Source organism: Syngnathus acus, chromosome 15 (genome assembly GCF_901709675.1).
Source record: "Syngnathus acus chromosome 15, fSynAcu1.2, whole genome shotgun sequence".
Taxonomy (NCBI): Eukaryota; Metazoa; Chordata; class Actinopteri; order Syngnathiformes; family Syngnathidae; genus Syngnathus; species Syngnathus acus.
The window spans coordinates 2,785,323-2,803,550 of NC_051100.1; the positions used below are offsets into that span (position 1 = coordinate 2,785,323).

Sequence of the window (18,228 nt, forward strand, 5' to 3'; positions counted from 1 at the left end):
ACCACAACCAACATATTGAATGGAATCACATTTAATGTCGCAAAGCGTCTTGTGCCATCGTACAGTAAGGTGCAATAGCTTAGTCAATTTCCAAACATCTCCGGTGCATGTGCAAAGTTAGCAAAGTGCCAATGAAAGTGCTTAAATAATCAGGAGGCCAACTTGGAGCCCCTTGAAAAAGACACACGATGCCATTTAGTTTTTAAATGCCAGTTAAAGCTTAACCACAACAAAAGTTTACGTTCTACCTACTCGCTACTCGGAGGAACATACAGTAGTCGATTGAACTGCCGGTTCTGGGCTCGTATACGTATAGCGCAGTGTAACCAACTGGAAAACAGACACTAAGAAAGGACAACATTCACCACGCTTAACAGTAGCTGTACTCGAGGGCTATAGAAGATAGATTGGAATAGTGCCCCGAAGTGAAAACTAACACAGAATGGTATTGCCATAAATGAAATGAACAGTGCACACTTAAAACTACTCTTTGTGTTACTACATTGTTTATCACGGTAATCCAATAGGAGTCAGCAGACCTTCTTTCCTTCGGATGGTTTTGCGATGCATTGTGTTGATTAACCAGTCTTTGGTTATTAAGTTGAAGCAGCCAATCGTGGGATGGAGCTGGGTGACCGATATCCTGCCCTGGGAGACCCTGGGGTCGGCAGCGTAGCACAACATTCATTTGTTCCTCTGGGCCTTCTGGGCAGACTTGGTGATTTTGCCAGTGGTGGAGGCCTTCTTCTCCACGGCCTTGATGACACCTACGGCCACCGTCTGGCGCATGTCGCGCACTGCAAAGCGACCTGCAAGTTGAGTTCGAAACAGGCTTGTTTGAATTCCCATGGAACATCAAGTCTGTACTTGTGGCGGCTAAGAAACTTCTCGAACGATAGTTTAAAGGTTCTGCAGATTGTCAATTTGATATTGTCTACCATATCTGTTCTCTTTAGACTTACCCAGTGGTGGGTACTCAGAGAAGCTCTCAACACACATGGGCTTGCCCGGAGTCATGTCAACGATGGCCGCGTCTCCAGATTTGAGGGTTTTGGGATTGTCCTCCAGCTTCTTACCCGAGCGGCGGTCAATTTTTTCCTTGAGCTCGGCAAACTTGCAGGCAATGTGAGCCGTGTGACAGTCCAACACTGGGGCGTATCCGGCACTGATCTGGCCTGGGTGGTTAAGGATGATGACCTAGAGACAGCAAAGTATGTGGTCAGATTTTTTTTCTTGACTACTCGATAACAGAACTACTCGCTAGCGTCACCTGAGCAGTGAAGCTAGCAGCCTCCTGCGGCGGATCACTCTTGCTGTCACCGGCCACATTGCCGCGGCGGATGTCCTTCACGGACACGTTTTTGACATTGAAGCCGACATTGTCACCGGGCAGGGCCTCGGAGAGCGCCTCGTGGTGCATCTCCACTGACTTCACCTCGGTGGTTATGTTGACGGGGGCGAACGTCACCACCATGCCGGGCTTTAGGATGCCCGTTTCCACTCGGCCTACCGGAACGGTGCCAATACCTAAGGATGGAAAACACTGCATCAAGAGGGATGTCCAACCTGGTAGAAATTGAGGAGTACTCGAGTACTTGCCTCCAATCTTGTAAACATCCTGAAGGGGGAGACGGAGAGGTTTGTCTGTTGGACGGGTGGGTGGCTGAATAGCGTCCAGAGCTTCAAGCAGCGTCGTCCCCGATGCGTTGCCATCCTTCCTGTTAATCTTCCACCCCTTAAACCATTGCATCTACAACACCAGAACATCACTGGAAGTAATGAACGCAGCAAGACGTTTTGCAAAATATTTCTTGGACATACATTGGGGCTGGCATCAAGCATGTTGTCGCCATTCCAGCCCGAGATGGGCACGAAAGGTACAGTGTCCGGATTGTAGCCTATCTTCTTGATGTAGGTGCTGACTTCCTTGACAATTTCTTCATAGCGCTTTTGGCTATAGTTGGGCTCGGTGGAGTCCATTTTGTTGATGCCCACGATGAGTTGCTTCACCCCGAGCGTGTAGGCTAACAGGGCATGCTCGCGGGTCTGCCCGTTCTTGGAGATGCCGGCCTCGAACTCCCCCACACCGGCAGCCACGATCAATACAGCGCAATCGGCCTAAGACGGAAGACTGTTGAAGTCGGCCAACTCGATGACTCGCTCCTCACGTTGCTTACCTGCGAGGTCCCGGTGATCATGTTCTTGATGAAGTCCCTGTGTCCCGGAGCGTCGATGATGGTCACATAATACTTGGTCGTCTCGAACTTCCACAACGAGATATCGATAGTGATCCCACGTTCTCTCTCTGCCTTCAACTTGTCCAGCACCCAGGCATACTTGAAGGACCCCTTCCCCATCTGGAACATGTTGAAGGAAACTGCTTGCTTGATATTTATGTGACCAATCTGATTGGTGATAATATATTTTATTTAGAAGCGCCTTTCAGGTCACTCAAGGTCACTTTACAAAGACTTAAAACAATTTCAATGGATGCATGTAATTTTGTAAAAATTTCTTTCAGACTGTGACGAGAAATGTTTTTAGTCACTGGAAACTCGAGAGACTCCATCAAGAGTAGAAATGATCACATCTGACTGCAAATGAAGCTGGCACGACTGGTGGAGGCAAATTAGTAAACTAACACATAGCAGACACTTCCCCGTTGGCAACTTAGACAAAAACCATTATTCAGAAACTGTTACAACTGTTAGCTAATGCTAATTAACTGTATGCTAATATTGCAGCTCTTGTTCACAATCCCTTTTAAGGTCTCTGGCGCGTCATCTCGCACGGCCTTACCTCGGCAGCCTCCTTCTCAAACTTCTCGATGGTCCGCTTGTCAATGCCGCCGCACTTGTAGATGAGGTGGCCCGTTGTGGTGGACTTGCCCGAATCCACGTGGCCGATCACCACGATGTTGATGTGGACCTTCTCCTTGCCCATGATGAGCGATGATACCGGCCCAAGTCAAGAAAGTGAGGCTTCTGCAAAAACTGCCATGGAGACTCGGTGAGTACTTTTTTTTTATAAATTATTTTTGATAGATTATTGTTGGTAAAGTACCGTAAAAACAAGGCTAATTTCCCGTGATCCTAAGATTGTTTACTTTATCCCTATAAAGAGACACAAATCTTTGGTGTGTGAACCCTGAATTCATAAATATTCCTGAATATATTACATATACATCCATTTTGTATGATGAAAACTTGATTTGGAATGAAAACACATTCTAAAAATGTGTTGACCAGTGTTTGTTTTCCACATGTGCCAGTTTAATGTCAACTGGCAAACCATCTTAATGGCTTGTTGTCTTTCCACTGCAAGTTAGCCAATGTAAATTGATATCAATTTTGCTGGCACCATCTCATGGAAGTTCTAATCAAACTCAAATTTTGCTCATATCGCATAAAAGGCAAATTTGGAAAAACTTAAGTCATGGTACTCGTAGCTAAAGGCATCTCTGTTTACAGTCTTGCTTTCCATCCAGCCGTCTCTCCCGCTGTTTTTTCTTTGCCATGTCGTCCCTGTGTTGACACACCCTGGCAACACAGTATAACCCCCCCCCAAAAAAAAAAAAATCCACCATTTTGCCAGCCATATTTCCGTGCATGGCACAGCAGGATGCACTTTTAATATTTTTATTATTTTTTATTATTATTATCAAACAAGCATTCGACATGCTGAGCAGGTTGTAAACATCCTCATCCTTCTAGTCCAGTAGCGTCACTGCTGCAGTTGCCGCAGTGCCCCCCCCCCCTCTCCCAAAAAAACTGCGCTAACTTAACGTCAGATGGCTTCGATCATGTGAAGGGCGCACAAGCGCTTTCGCCGTGATCTGTCAATCTGCCTCCAGCCCCCATAAAAGCCCTCCTTGCCCGGTTGGAGTATGACATTCTTAGGATGCCAGCTGCTGGGGGAAAATCTATTCATGGCGTAATGTATTGCTTACCTTAGCAGGGAGCTGCTGGTTTGTTTTTACTGCTGTTGATGGTCAAGTGCAGGTCGTTTGAGGGAGCGCGCGTGCACACTTGATGGCAGACGACGCTGTTCCGCTTGCAGGCGCGCGCACGATACGCAGTGAGGGAGGGAGGGAGGGAGGGGTTGGGGGGGTGATTGCGTAATTGCGCGTACACGAACACTGTCGTTTAGAATTGGATGTCTGTGCCATGTAATCACCTGCTATTTTTATATTTGACTGTTTTGTAGATAAATGTATTGTAAGTCTTTTTTTTTCTTCTTAATATTGGGTTACATTTTGAGAACAGCAGAGGGCGCTCTCGGTCCCAGCTCAACTTTCTCGATCAGTCATTTTTATTGTGGAAATATCGAAATTGCAGAAAATTCGAATCATTCCAAACATGTCCTGATTGACGTTAATGGAAAATTTTGGTATAGAAAAAATAGCCATCATGTCAAAAGTATCTTCAAATGTTTTAAATGCATTCTGACACTTGATTTTATACTTGATATACATCTTTGACAATCGACTGTTTTTCAAAGCAGCAAAAATAAGACAATAATAGAGCATCATTCTATTGCAATTAAATGTTTATCACACATGATGATTTTAACATCCGAGTTCACATAAACCAAAGGATCTTAGACTTAGAAAGTTTCACAGAACATAAGTGGAAGAATAGCAAAAATCTGCACAACCCTGCTTTACAATGATTCCATTTTATACATTGACATTCATTCCCACTTAGACATATGGCACTACTTTTTTTAATGCCACCCAGTGTGTGACTGGGTTCAAAAATGTCATTAAGGCACAAGTGCAAGACTGATCAAGTGACATTTGGAACACGTGCAAATCCTTGTCGTTTCTAATACTAAAGTATTTCAAAAGCTACTTCTCTTTGTGTTATGCATGTAAAAAAAAAAAACTCAAGATTGTTAAACAGTAACTACATGATCCCTTTTAATTCCATTACCTGAGAATTGTAAAACAATAACATTTATCTTGCTATCTGCAGGAAACAGTACATTCTGTCACAAGAAGAAAAAAAAAAAGCAACAGAACATGAAATAAAATGAGGCGTCTGTGCGAAAGGCACAACCTGACATTGTTGTGCAATGTGCCTTTTATGCTGCACTTTAAAAGCTGGCTTTTACCCTTATGAAACTCCCTTCGCATCATCAGTTACGTTAGCTTAGTTTACCACATCTGGCGTGTGAATGGGTGTGCCCATGAACAGTGTATCCAGTGTCTAGGGAAGGGCGTTATTTATTAGCATTATTTACTTTAGTGCGCCTCGTTGCCAGCCGCAGACTGAGAGAAAGGCGGTTGCTAACAACTTTCTTCTTGATGGTTTGTCGAAGAGGTTTCGTTTTTTTTCTTCTAGAAGCGGGCTTTGGTCTTAGTCTGCGAAGGTGTCAGAGTCGGTGTGGATGGCCCAGGGCTGCACGTTGCCTCGTCCGAAGATGCTGTAGAAGGTGGCACCGAAAACATTGATGGCTGCCGCGATGTAGAAGACCGTCTGCCATTCTTCCATTGTGTTCTGACAACAGAGACGACATGGACTTTGCATTCTTGTTTTCAGTCGAAAATCCAAATGGCAATCAAAGAAACTTTTTGCACACTCTTACATTTACAGTGAGGCTTCTTGCAATGACGGGTCCCACCATGCCAGGAATGGTTGCGAAGGTGTTGGTGATGCCCAGCAGGATGCCCGCGTACCTGCCAGGATGACATCATCGCTAGGCGTTTTCGTCCATTTGCACACGGATAAAGGGTACTTACGAAGGAGCAATATCCAAATGGTTGATGTTGAAGCCGGACGCCGACACTCCGCCCAGCGAAGAGGAGATGGTGAGGAAAGTCAACGCCAAGGTGTAGTTGCATCCCGTGTAACCCGCCGCCACCAGGAAGACTGCCGGTCCGATCATACCAACGAGGGAGAAGCACTTCCGGACCGTGACGGTGGGGTAACGGCACCTTTCTTGCAGGTAGTCGGCCAGCTGACCGCTCAGTATGGCCAACACACCGCAGCCCAGGTAAGGCAGCGCCGACAACCAGCCGTTCTGAATTGGAGAGGTGTGTGACATTTTCAAGTGCAGAGGGAAAAAAAAGGGAATTCAATTGACAAATCTGAAAAGCCTTCTTCAGAACTTTGGGTTTGGGCGGCGCTCTCACCTGCTGTATGCTGAAGCCCAGTACGTCGTTCATATAGGTGGGCAGCAGGGTGAGGAGGGTGTAGAAGGTCCAGTTGTATGAGAAGTGAGCCACCACGATGGCCAGCAGTGGGCGTGACGTCACGATGGCTCGCCAGGGGATGTGTCCTCCCGGTGGCGACAGCTGGTAACAATCACAGTAGGTAAAAAAAAAAAAGAACTTTGCAATAATAATGAAAAGAACACCACATATAATTGATGTAGTTTTCCATTCAACTTTCCTTAAAGCAACTGTAAAATCCTTTGAGAAATATTGAATTTTAGTTTTGGCTGTGAAAAGCTTCGAAATAAAACGTCGGTTGCACATTTAAGTGTTACTTTATTTTTAACCTTTAAAATGTCTTGTGTTTTATTTGTTTTAACTAATACTGTTATGCAATAAGATGTTAGATACATATTAGTTTTTGTCTTATTAAGTTTTGACTTTCAAAACAAGATGTTGGATATGTGTCACGTTTCTTTCCCCATTGAGTTTGGACTAAAAAAATTCAGAGGATTAACATGTATGGCGTTTTCTTGGATATACACATTGGATATAATTCTTTCATTTTGACTGTCACAATAAAACGATGGATGCGTCTTAAGTATTTATCTAAATGTGACTTGACTTGGACGTGTAGAGAGACAAGACTGCACGTCACCTCCTTCTTAAGTGAGCTTGTGATGTAGACTCGCTCACGCTCCGAGATCCACGGGTGAGTGTCTGGGCTGTCGTAGGCCAGGAATGTCCACAGCACAAACCACAAGAGGCCCACTGCACCTTCACAAACAAATTCAAGGAGGGGGTCATCTTGTGTGCTGAATGTGTCACTTCAAAGTGTGAGTGTTGGTACCAAAGATGTAGAAGACGTAGGTCCAGTCCAGGTAGAAACAGATTTCACCTGACAGCGGGAGAGACACCACTGTCCCGATCTGGATTCCTGCCATACGCACACAAGTTAAACGATGAGATGTCGACTCGCCGCCGAATGTTCTTGTCGCTCTCACCGATGTAGGAGGTGGTGAGAAGACGACTCCTTTCCAGGGGCGGCGCCCACGCTGCCCACATGCTGTACATAGCAGGGAAGGAGACACCCTAAAAAGGTACATGTTTGTTATTTTTTCCTCCTGGTACCAAACCCCCATTTTTTTCCAAATGTGACATTTCTCTGTTCTTTTTCTCCAAGGGTTCCAGGCTGCCGACGTACCTCCCCGACACCTTCCAGGACCCTGACGGCGATGAGGTAGCCGGCACCCAGGTCAGCCGCCAAGGGGGTGAGCAGAGTGAACACCACCGTCCCCAGGATGCCCAAACCCAGCAACCATTTGGCCCCCAAACGGCCCGCCAGGTAGCCCCCGGGGATCTGGGTCAGGATGTAACCGTAGAAGAACGAGCCCAGGATCCAGCCTTGCGTCTCTGTCTCCCAGTTGTACACCCTGGCCTGTCACCAAAGGCTTTTTTTAAACTCCATAATGAAAAAAAAGCAGTTTTTAATAAAATTAAAAAAAAAACTCCTCATATTTTAGATAAAACTAAAGTACTGATCGCACAAGAGCAAAATTGCATTTTCCTCAATCTTTTCCCATTTTGGATAGAAAAAAACTAATCTTATGCGACTTTTTTAAAAATAAATTTATATAAATTTCTGGATATTGTCCGATTTTTTATATGGAAAAAAAAAGCAAGATGCACAACGTTATAGCCAATTTTTCTTGAGTATAATGTTTGTTGATTCTAACATTAAAATGTGCAATAGTGCCATCTGTTGACCAATAATTTGTGTTCAAGAGCGTACACTGCCACGTGATTGGAACAGGTGTGCTTATTAGAAAAACAAAGTTTGATAGAAAACCTGTCAACAATGCCTGCATGCTAGTTTGGATTGTTTTGTGACAGAAGTTTTTATTTTATTATGAATAAATATTGAGGCTTGACAAACTAATTTGTGTCACATGCCAAAATGCAGCAAATGAAGGCCAAGGAAAGAACTGGGACTAAAGACATTGAAAAAGTAAGTCAAATCAATCTTTTGTGTCTGCTATTCATAACTCTCTTCTTGGGTAAAGAATTAAAATGCTAATGGTAATCGTAGAGAAATTTAAAGAAAATAGTAATCCTGCAGGGATTAAATTATTAGAATTTTTTTTTTTTCTAGAATAAGTTTATTAGGAATAAGGGAAAAAAACACGACTCACAGTTTGGTTGTGTTTAGGGCGTGCCGGGCTTTGGTGGGGGGGACACACAGAACTGCTGTGGTTGGGGTGTGCTTGGTGGGTGCTGTTGAGCATGTCCACCATGGCCACACTCAGGTTGACCCGCAGGGCGTAGACAACGAAGAAGCCGAAACACGACAACAGGGCCAGGCCATAGCGTGCAGAAAAGCATGCTGGAGCTACGGGCCAAAAAAAAGGAAAAGGTTAGCGAGTTCGTCAAAATTCATTTTGGGAAACCTTCTTAGGAGAGAAAAAAATGGTTAGGATTAAACTAGCCAACTTCATAGCTGGGTATTTTGAATGCAAAAGTAGTTTTAGATAATTTATGCTTAGTTTAGCCTTAACTAATAGCCTGAAACCTATTTGCTCACTTATTCAATTCGCCAAACTGGTGCTTGTTTTGTGAGTAGAGTCACCCCAACCGTAAAGTGCAATGCTCACGTCAAGTTTGTACTTCCAAGACAAAAAGAGAATTGACTGAACTAAAACTCATTTTGAAAAAGTTACCGGTTTAGTCAATCATGCCTCAAGACACCGCGGTATTTAGAAGAATATTCAGTTTTTACAAAAGTCGTGTTTTTTCCAAGAGCTGTTTTTATACACGTATTATTCCTCTGTCAAGTGTCTTTAGTGCAACCTCTGACAAGCAGAATGAAAGAAATATAGTAAACTTACCAGAAAAGACACCTTTTAAACAGAAAATGACTTTTAAAATAATCTTATGAGAACAGTTTTGTTTTAGGGAAAAATATTAATCTTACAATAATAGCCTTGAAGAAGTCGTCCTACCGATTTGCTGCATCTGAACAGGACCACTAGACGCCACCAAGTGAGACGTGGTACTTCCCTTCTCTTGAGGGTTGTCTTACTATTTAAGTGTTAGTAAACGTCACTGAATGCAGTTATAGCAGCATCCCTGAATGGTCAAAAAAGTTGATGCTTTTTATGTAATCAATAAAACAAAAAGGAGGGTGGGGGGTACTAGGAAAAAGCATTTTTTAAATCATTTTATTTATTGCAATAGAAAGTACTAATCTTGCAAGAAAAATATTTCATTTTTCGAGAAAAAAAAATCAATAGGAGTAGACTCATGACCTGAAAGTAGACCTTGGGAGAATATTTTCCTTTTAAAAAAAGATATAGTGCAACATTCGGTGGCAAAGAAGAGTAATAATGCAGAACTATGCATTATTATTAAAAAACGAGTAATAATGCAGAACTATGCATTATTTCTCCTTTTTTTTGTCACTTTGTGTTCTTCCGTCCAAATGTGCTGAGTCAACAAACAGATGTCGTTTAAAAAAAAAAAAACTTCAAACTCGTAACTAGGATGCCAAGTGTATTAATACCGAGAAAAACTATGGTCAAAGTGTTATTGAGGCGTAATAACATTATTGTAGGGGTAAAGTCGACGGGCCGTGAGCATGGGCTTCTCGTCGACAGCCGTCCAGCCCGCGCTTCTCATTACCCCGCTGAATGTTGTCCTCGTGTCTGCGGTGAAGAAGAGGTTTCTGCTGCTGGGCCTCGTCCTCCGTGTCCGAGCCGTGTGAATCCATTTGGGTCACTACTATGGAACAACCATGTCCAGCTATCGACGCTGAAAAGCAACGAAATCCATCTGTACCGCCGCCACAAACAGGAAATCGATCTAAAGGCTCCGCCCATTCACGTGACTTCGTTTGTGACGTTCAAGAGCGCTAATATTTTCTTAAATTCGTTTTAACATTTTTATTATCTACTAAATCAGATTATTACGAGTAAAAATACGACGCAGAGCCATACGGTAGATAATTTTAGTATTACCCTTTATTTTGTTTCATACCCACAATTCCAAATTTCTGAAATCAATCCCAGCATTTTAAAAGTACTGTACCTACCTAATTGCCATCAGTCCAGACATTTTTTAACATAATCATTTTTATTGAGTCTATATGAATGCCCTCTGCAAAGGGATTAAAGGGTGCCTTTGGTCAACCTGTATAATGCAGGCACTGAGTTGGTATAAAGTAAATGCACAAGATCAAAAAAGAAATAAAACAGAGAAACAGTCAAACTTCACACAGGGAGGTAGAATCCCCTCCTAACTGTAAGGCGGACGTGCTAGCCAGTGCGCCACCGAGCGCACATCTTATTGAGACAGCATGAGACTTGTTTGTGCTTTATCTCTTAGCTTAATACTGCTTCAGGTTTCCCACCATGTAAACCTAAACACCATAGACTTTGGCACTTACAGCAGCATTATGTAAACCTTTTGTTACCAGTTCTTTAGCTTTACGGTAATAGTAATTACCAAGCGGTAGCTTTAAATATTAAAGTCCCAATGATCACTGAGCCTTCACAGTTGAACTACTTAATGTCTGTGAGATGTGAGGTTTCTGCTCTCATCTTACTCTGGGCCGCCTTCCTGGAAGGAGGCGACTCTGCCTAGCCTGTGTGATAATGTGTGACCTTGAAGTCTTAACTGAGAGCGACTTCTGCATATGTGCAAAGAGGGTCATAGAGAAGAGAAAGCTAATGAAGCAAGAGAAGCATTATAGCGGGGTAACAGGATAGCTCAAGCTACCTAGCTAATCACATGTGCCAAAGAGGCCTAGTCGAACACTTTCAACTTTTGATACTTTTGATTCTAAACACCATTGACAGCGGCAGTATTTAAAAACCTATACAAAAATCATACCTTTGTATAAAACCGGGAACAAACACCACTTCACAAACTACAGACCTGTATCATTACTATCACAATTTTCTAAAATACTGGAAAAACTTTTCAATAAACGACTGGACAAATTTATAGATAAATATAAAATACTCACTGAAAGTCAATATGGATTTAGATCCAACAGGGCAACATCACTGGCACTAATTGACTCAGTGGAGGAAATTACTAACGCAATAGACCTAAAACAATATACAGTTGGGATATTCATTGATCTAAGAAAGGCATTTGACACAATAAATCATGAAATATTATTCAATAAATTACATCGGTATGGCATCAGGGGGAAACCGTTAGAATGGATCAAGAGCTATTTCACAAAAAGGAAGCAGTTTGTGAAGTTGGGTGACACTTGTTCAACGTGGTTGGACATTAGTTGTGGCGTCTCTCAGGGGTCAGTGTTGGGCCCTAAACTTTTTATATTATATATAAATGATATATGCAAGGTATCACATATTTTGAAGATGGTTTTGTTTGCAGATGACACAAATATTTTTTGTTCTGGTAGTGATTTGCGCACCTTAACAACACTAATAAATACTGAATTAAGTAAATTAAAGGTATGGTTGGACAGCAATAAATTATCCTTAAACCTAAGCAAAACAAGAGTAATACTTTTTGGTAATCACAGAACTAATTTGAAACTAGAGATAAAGCTGGATGGGGTTATTATTGAAAGAGTGAATGAGATTAAATTTTTAGGGGTGACAATAGATGATAAGATCAGTTGGAAATCACAAGTTAAACATGTACAAACTAAAATCTCAAGGTGCATCGCAGTATTAAATAGAGCAAAACAGGCTCTGGATCATACAACACTTCGCATCCTTTATAATACACTAGTTCTTCCATATTTCATGTATTGTGTAGAAATCTGGGGTAATAATTACATAAGCACAATATATCCACTTATTATTTTACAAAAAAAAGCAATACGGATCATTCATGGGGCAGGATACAGGGATCATACAAATTCATTATTCTTAGAGTCAAAACTCATCAAACTCAGAGATATAGTGGAATTCCGGACAGCACAAATACTTTACAAAGCAAAAAATAATCTGTTGCCAACTAATATTCAGAATCTTTTCATTGGGAGGGAAGGGGGTTATAATTTAAGGGGGACATTTAATTACAGGATAAGGAAGGCACGCACAACAAAAAAAACATTCTGTATTTCAATATGTGGAGTTAAGTTATGGAATACTTTGGAGGAAACGCTCAGGGAATGTTCAAACATCTATCAGTTTAAAAAAAGATATAAAGAAGAAATTATTTTTACAAGGTACAGAAATGAGGGTGTATGAGTATCATGGGGTGCTTAGTAATTATTGATTTACGTTTCTTTGTTGGTTTTGTTTGTCTGTTTGTCATTGTTTTGTTCAGGCTGTTTTTTATTTTTGTTTTATTTTGTTTATTTCTACCATTCAGGTATCTTTGTGTTGTATTTGAGGTGTGTATGTACGTTAAGTGTCTGTGTGTGAAATATACGAATGTATTAATAGTGTGTAGGTACATGTTTAGTGTTAAGCGAGCAGCAGGTGGGAGATAATTTAGTAATTTAGTATTTTGATGGGATAACTGAGGCAAAATGATTTATGGCTGGGTATTTAGGGATTATTAAAAGGGGGTGGGATTAAATAAGTTATACTTCTTCCTACTCCTTTTCAGACATGTGAATGTGACTTATGGTTCTTTTGCGGTTATATCTTTATTGCTACGCTTATAGGCATGTGTATGTGTATATGTATATATATGTATATGTATATTTTTATATGTATATATATATATGTATATGTATGTATGTGGGTATGTCGGTATGTGTATATATGTATATGCATGTATTTTGTCATGTCTTTTCATTGTGTACAATAATCTTATTCTCTTTTCACATGTTTGAAATAAATGAAACGAAACGAAACGAAAAACCGCAGATATCAATTCATCCTTCACTATATCTTTTGCAGCTTCATGGATTCTTTTTTTTTTCCTCCACAGTGCATTGTGCTATGGCTCCAGATGAAAAATACACTAAAAAAAGGAGTCAGGCCACAGAGGGCTAGTGGTAGAATGTCCGCCGTGAGACTGGAAGGTTGTGGGTTCAAACCCCGGCCGGGTCATACCAAAGACTATAAAAATGGGACCCATTTCCTCCCTGCTTGGCACTCAGCATGAAGGGTTGGAATTGGGGGGTTAGATCACCAAATGATTCCCGAGCACGGCCCCACTGCTGCTCACTGCTCCCTTCTCCCCCAGTGTACACTATAAAATAATTCATTTTGATAGAAAATTTTCAAATCACATCACTGGGATTGAGTGCATTGCAGATGCATTTCAATCTTCTTTGATAAAATTAAACCAATGATTCACGCTTATTTTTTGCCACAAAAAAAAACGCCGATCCCAACGCCGATCCCAACGCCGATCCCAACGCCGATCCCAACGCCGATCCCAACGCCGATCCCAACGCCGATCCCAAGGCCGATCCCAACTTTGGTACCTGTCAGAGAAGCACAAAAGCAAATAAGCAACATTGTACAGCGAGCGGCAGTTCATTACAGAGGATAGATAAATTCTTACATTCTATAAAAAAATTTTTTTTTTAAAAATCGTTGCTTAACTCAAACATTCCTATGCAAATGTAGCCACAGATGAAGTAGATGGTGTGGGCGCATGCGCTGAGTGCAGTGTACACTTACCATCAAACGGAGGAGCTTCATCATTTTTAGTGCAGTTGACTGCGAATGAAAAAAATAACAAGCGGTCACGTTGCAGTATTTCTGTTTTTAAGCAACGACAGCATTTTTAATCTTTTGGCTGCAGATGTAGCGCACACTTTTCTTTAGCTAGCTGTCTTGTTCCCATCAAACTAAAATGTGATGCATTCAAGAGCTCGGAAATAACATTACTTAGACTTGGCAATATAGTATGAATGCTCATCAGAACCCTGACACTTCCAAAAGTGAAAGGAAATTGATCAAGAATGACATGGAGGCTTACCTGGGCAATTGATAATTTGTGGGTGAGGCTGAACAGAAAGAACAACAGAAATATATTGTTTAGCTTAACATTTTTGTCATCAGGAAAAATGTGGGCGTGGCATTAATGGTGGAGTCATGACGTTTTCTCACCTCCGTGTGACAGTCTCGTTTGCGACTGATGCCTGGCAAACAAACTTTGGTATCAAGACACTTGGAGTTGTGCGACTGGACCACATCGCCGCTTACGTTTTCCATGTCATTAGCCAACATGTGATCCTAAAAAGCACAGGTTTGCCATCATGATCGCTTACCTTGCTTTTTTTTTTTTCTTTGCACTGCCATATAGAAGATCACTATTGAGCTGCCTTGGCAATTTGTGTGCACAGATTGCTATGTTTACATTTTTTTCACTCATTCAACAATATGCAAAGTAAAAGAAAGTAGCTAGTCAAACAATACGTAACCCACCGTCTCGTCGAGCCATTGGTGCGAGTTGCAAAGAGGATGGTTCTCCCCGATGATGTTATAATGCCACCCTTGGGAATCATGAATGACATTGCAGACGGGGGTCATGGGGTTTCCACCATACAAGGGCACCAATGCAACTGTCAGACACGAAAGGGGGGTAAAAACAAAGTTACAAGGCATCTTGTTGAGCTTCGCGCCGTTGTACTGCGTAAAACTCGGAGAAAGAGTGTGTTGGAGACAAAAAAAGAACTTTTCTTTCAGGCGCTTCTTCGCCGCTTTTTATTCCGATTAACACTGTCTTGTTTGTGTTATCAGTGACCCATCACACCCCCACCATGGACTGTTCTCCCTGCTGCCCTCTGGGAAGAGGTTTCGCAGCATCCGCTGCAGGTCCACCAGGTTCTGCAATAGTTTTTTCCCTGCTGTCGTCAGACTGTTGAACATTCAAACGTAGCATTCCTCTGCACACTTGTAAATACTGCTTTTGTCTCCTGCACTGTTTACATACTTTACCACTGCTGCACTTTGTACTTTATAATTATCTTATTTCATATTTTTATATAGAATGTCACTTTTCAACCAGCCGAAATACCACTACATTGTTGAAAGCCGTATGCAACGAAATTTCGTTTTGTGTACACCAAGTGTTGACAAAATGACAATAAAGTTTGTCTAAGTCTAAGTCTCTTGTTTCCACACTTAAACCCCCTCGATGTCAAACAGATTACAAAACATGAACTGTTCTATGGTTTAATAGGTACATAGAAACCCTTAAGGCAGAGACGGGACAGACGCTCGTTCATGTCAAGACGGAACATACTTTCTTGTGTTCCCCTCCCCCAGCAACATATAACCCTCACAACGGTTCCTACCCCGCCTATAGAGGCTTTGCAGTCACGTGGTTTTATCACGTGATTTTGTGTTATGCCGCCATCTTGGCGGTCAACTAGTCAGCTCGTTCCTACGTGTTTGTATGGATTGTCTGATTTCTGCGCTACGTTTTCACCGATTTCTTCCGAATTATGGCTGATTTGCTATCCAACGAAGTTAGGCATTTGGATGAAGACTCCAAGAATCGTCACAGAGAGAAGTTGAACCTTGTTGGCACAACGGATCCGTACCTTTTACCGAGAAGCATGCTAAAATCGCCCGAGCATTTTGCAACAGCCGACCTGCCTGAACGCTCATATCCAGATATTTATAATTACCTCGTCGATTTGTTTTGTAATGGCATTTCATAACTTGACATATTAAAAAACTGAATAGAGTGAAATCATTCAGATACTGTACCTGTCTGTTCAAGTTGCTACCATTTTTATTATTTGTTTATTTTTGCATGATGCCACATCTGATTGGCTTGAAAACTTAACCAAGAAATATAATTCAATATTTACATTGATAACGTTTTCAAGCATCATGAAAAAATAAACACAAAATAAAAACGGGGGGGTGAACTGAAGAAATCATCCCATTCCCTGCCTTGCTGCTCTTGCTGCCTTTCTAAAAATGCACCCAGCATTTTCAACAATCATATTTGTATCATCCCATATTGTATTATTTCACATTTTGTGAAACAAATCAGGGGTGAATAGTTTGTTTACATACCTGATATGAAGTCCTCATTGCATACCCTTGTGTAAATCGTAGGTTTCCATCGTTCACGACGAATATCCGCGATCCATTTATCACGTTTTTTCATGTTCGCCGGAAATCTATAGAAGCTAAGATTTGGTTTATCGCCTCGTCTATTGCTACATCCAACAGCACAGCAGGTATCCGGCATTTTTAAGCTCAAATAGCAGCAGATATAACAAGAAAGCGTGTGTGAGTCGTTGACCGGCACTGAAAAGTTGACCGCCATGATGGCCGCCAAGCTAATGTGGGTAGCTTGATGACGTCAGCTGCAAAGCCCATCTTAACACATCTCACACACATTTACTACATTTTAGGTAGCCGGCCGGCGACAAGCGAGCGCACAAGTCCGGACAAATCCCGATTTTTGCTTCGACAGTGATTTTGCGTTAGCTAATTCGGCCACTAGCGGTTTTTTCCACTCCTAACAATGCCGCCTCAACAAGCAACCTTGCGCGACAAGTCCTGGGAAACAGTCAATCGACTTTATAGTATTTAATGGTTACTTACAGATTGGTAGAATCCACCAAAAACTCATTATAAGTTCCTAAAATCCAATTGTGTCCAAACAGTACACTAATGCAGAAGCATGTGGTGTGCCGTCTAAAACGTATCCACGTAGCCTTCCGAAATGTCACGAGAAAAAACGCTGCTTGGGACGATATGTGCTCCCATTGGACAGCAATGAGCAGGGCGGGGCACAGCTCTGTACCGCTTCTTCCCACAAGGGGTCGCAGGCGTACTTTGCACACTAGTTCCATTCCTAGTGCTGTCTGGGCTGTAGGCGTGCCTGGGATGGAAAAAAACCACCCACAGTAGCTTGAGTCAATCCAAACATGAGGGCTTGTGACTGTAGAGTAGTTATCTGCATTGCAAGAATCATTTGACCTGGCTCCCATGTTTGCTTTTTGTGCTCTATCGCTGCTCACCGTCATGCTTGCACTGTAACTACCTTACCTATAATTCCACGCAATGGCTGTGTTGCAGCTCTGAAAGTAGTAGGCCAGTTCCATTTGAAAGCACCTTTGGGAAGAAGGCACAAGAATTGCTAGCTCCTAACTAGCAATTTTTGCTTATTAGCTTGAGTTTGTGAGTGGTATTCAAGATAAAACTGGCATTAGCATCATTATCATAAAAGGAAACTGTGTGTTTGTGTGTGTGACACAATAGACTGGTTGGTCAAGTTTTGTCAAACCTCCAGTAAACGTCACGTTTCCTTCCCGTTTGCTACCATGTAACACGGCAGCAATATTGTAATGATTGACACGTGGGAACGAACAACCAGCTGAAAAATGCAGTCAGGCAAGGTCACCTCAGTTCAAAGCTAATGGCTAATTATTAGCCCTCATTGGTGGTAAAGCTAATGGCCTATCATTAGCCGCAACAAGAGACAATAGTGAAAAGGAATGAAGCAATAATCAAAGCAAAACAACTAGAGACCACTGTTGTTACTTTGTTGTAATGAACCAATGGTGCTATTTCAGAGAGCGCGTGGATTGTTGTGGGAGAAGCGAGGAGTCACAGGACCTGCAGACGTCGCTGCCAGGGTCCAGGCCACGCAAGGAGGAAGTTCCATGCACAAATCACCCAAAGAAGTTTTTGGCATTCAAGCTGGATGTGCTGCAGACTGATGAGGGGAGAGCTGCTATTTTTGGACTGTCTTACAAACACGTCAAGGATTTTTTTGTTTGATGCTGTCACTGTCCAAAAAAAACCAACAACTACCTACCAACCTGCCCACCAAATTAACTTGAATGGAGAGAGTTGAGAATAAGTCATTCCACTTAATCGACTAGACGTGTTTTATTGTTTGCAGTTGTCATTTGACCGCTTTCCCAGGCTGCTGTTGTGACCGTAAAATCCGGAATGCTTAAACCGTTTTTTACAATTTGTCACACTTGATCGCATTGGAACTTGACCACGACGGTGACCCGCATGAGGGTTTTTCACAAGTCTGTGTCGCAGTCTCCAGGTCGCTACGTTTGTCCCTTTTCTTCTCCTAAATGCATGAAAATGAGCAAAACATGCTCATGTTAGTTTAGCCCTTTGCTGCGGTATTTAGTT

General features: G+C 42.1%; 2 protein-coding genes across 2 annotated transcripts; both read right to left on the reverse strand.

Annotated features, from left to right (window-relative positions):
* Positions 1–15: 15 nt before the first annotated feature.
* On the reverse strand, positions 16–4,052 carry LOC119134572 (elongation factor 1-alpha 1). Its single transcript, XM_037271386.1, has 8 exons — positions 3,950–4,052; positions 2,800–2,993; positions 2,178–2,357; positions 1,822–2,118; positions 1,600–1,750; positions 1,271–1,527; positions 963–1,197; positions 16–809 (listed from the first exon to the last, which is right to left on the reverse strand). Exons 2-8 carry the CDS (start codon positions 2,941–2,943, stop codon positions 685–687), a joined length of 1,389 nt encoding a protein of 462 aa, XP_037127281.1. The 5' UTR covers positions 2,944–2,993; positions 3,950–4,052; the 3' UTR covers positions 16–684.
* A 1,256-nt stretch (positions 4,053–5,308) lies between these two features.
* Positions 5,309–10,036, reverse strand: slc17a5 (solute carrier family 17 member 5). The gene is made up of 10 exons (XM_037271384.1): positions 9,836–10,036; positions 8,350–8,546; positions 7,362–7,595; positions 7,162–7,249; positions 7,008–7,094; positions 6,816–6,934; positions 6,137–6,298; positions 5,744–6,024; positions 5,590–5,680; positions 5,309–5,501 (listed from the first exon to the last, which is right to left on the reverse strand). Exons 1-10 carry the CDS (start codon positions 9,921–9,923, stop codon positions 5,361–5,363), a joined length of 1,488 nt encoding a protein of 495 aa, XP_037127279.1. The 5' UTR covers positions 9,924–10,036; the 3' UTR covers positions 5,309–5,360.
* Positions 10,037–18,228: the final 8,192 nt, after the last annotated feature.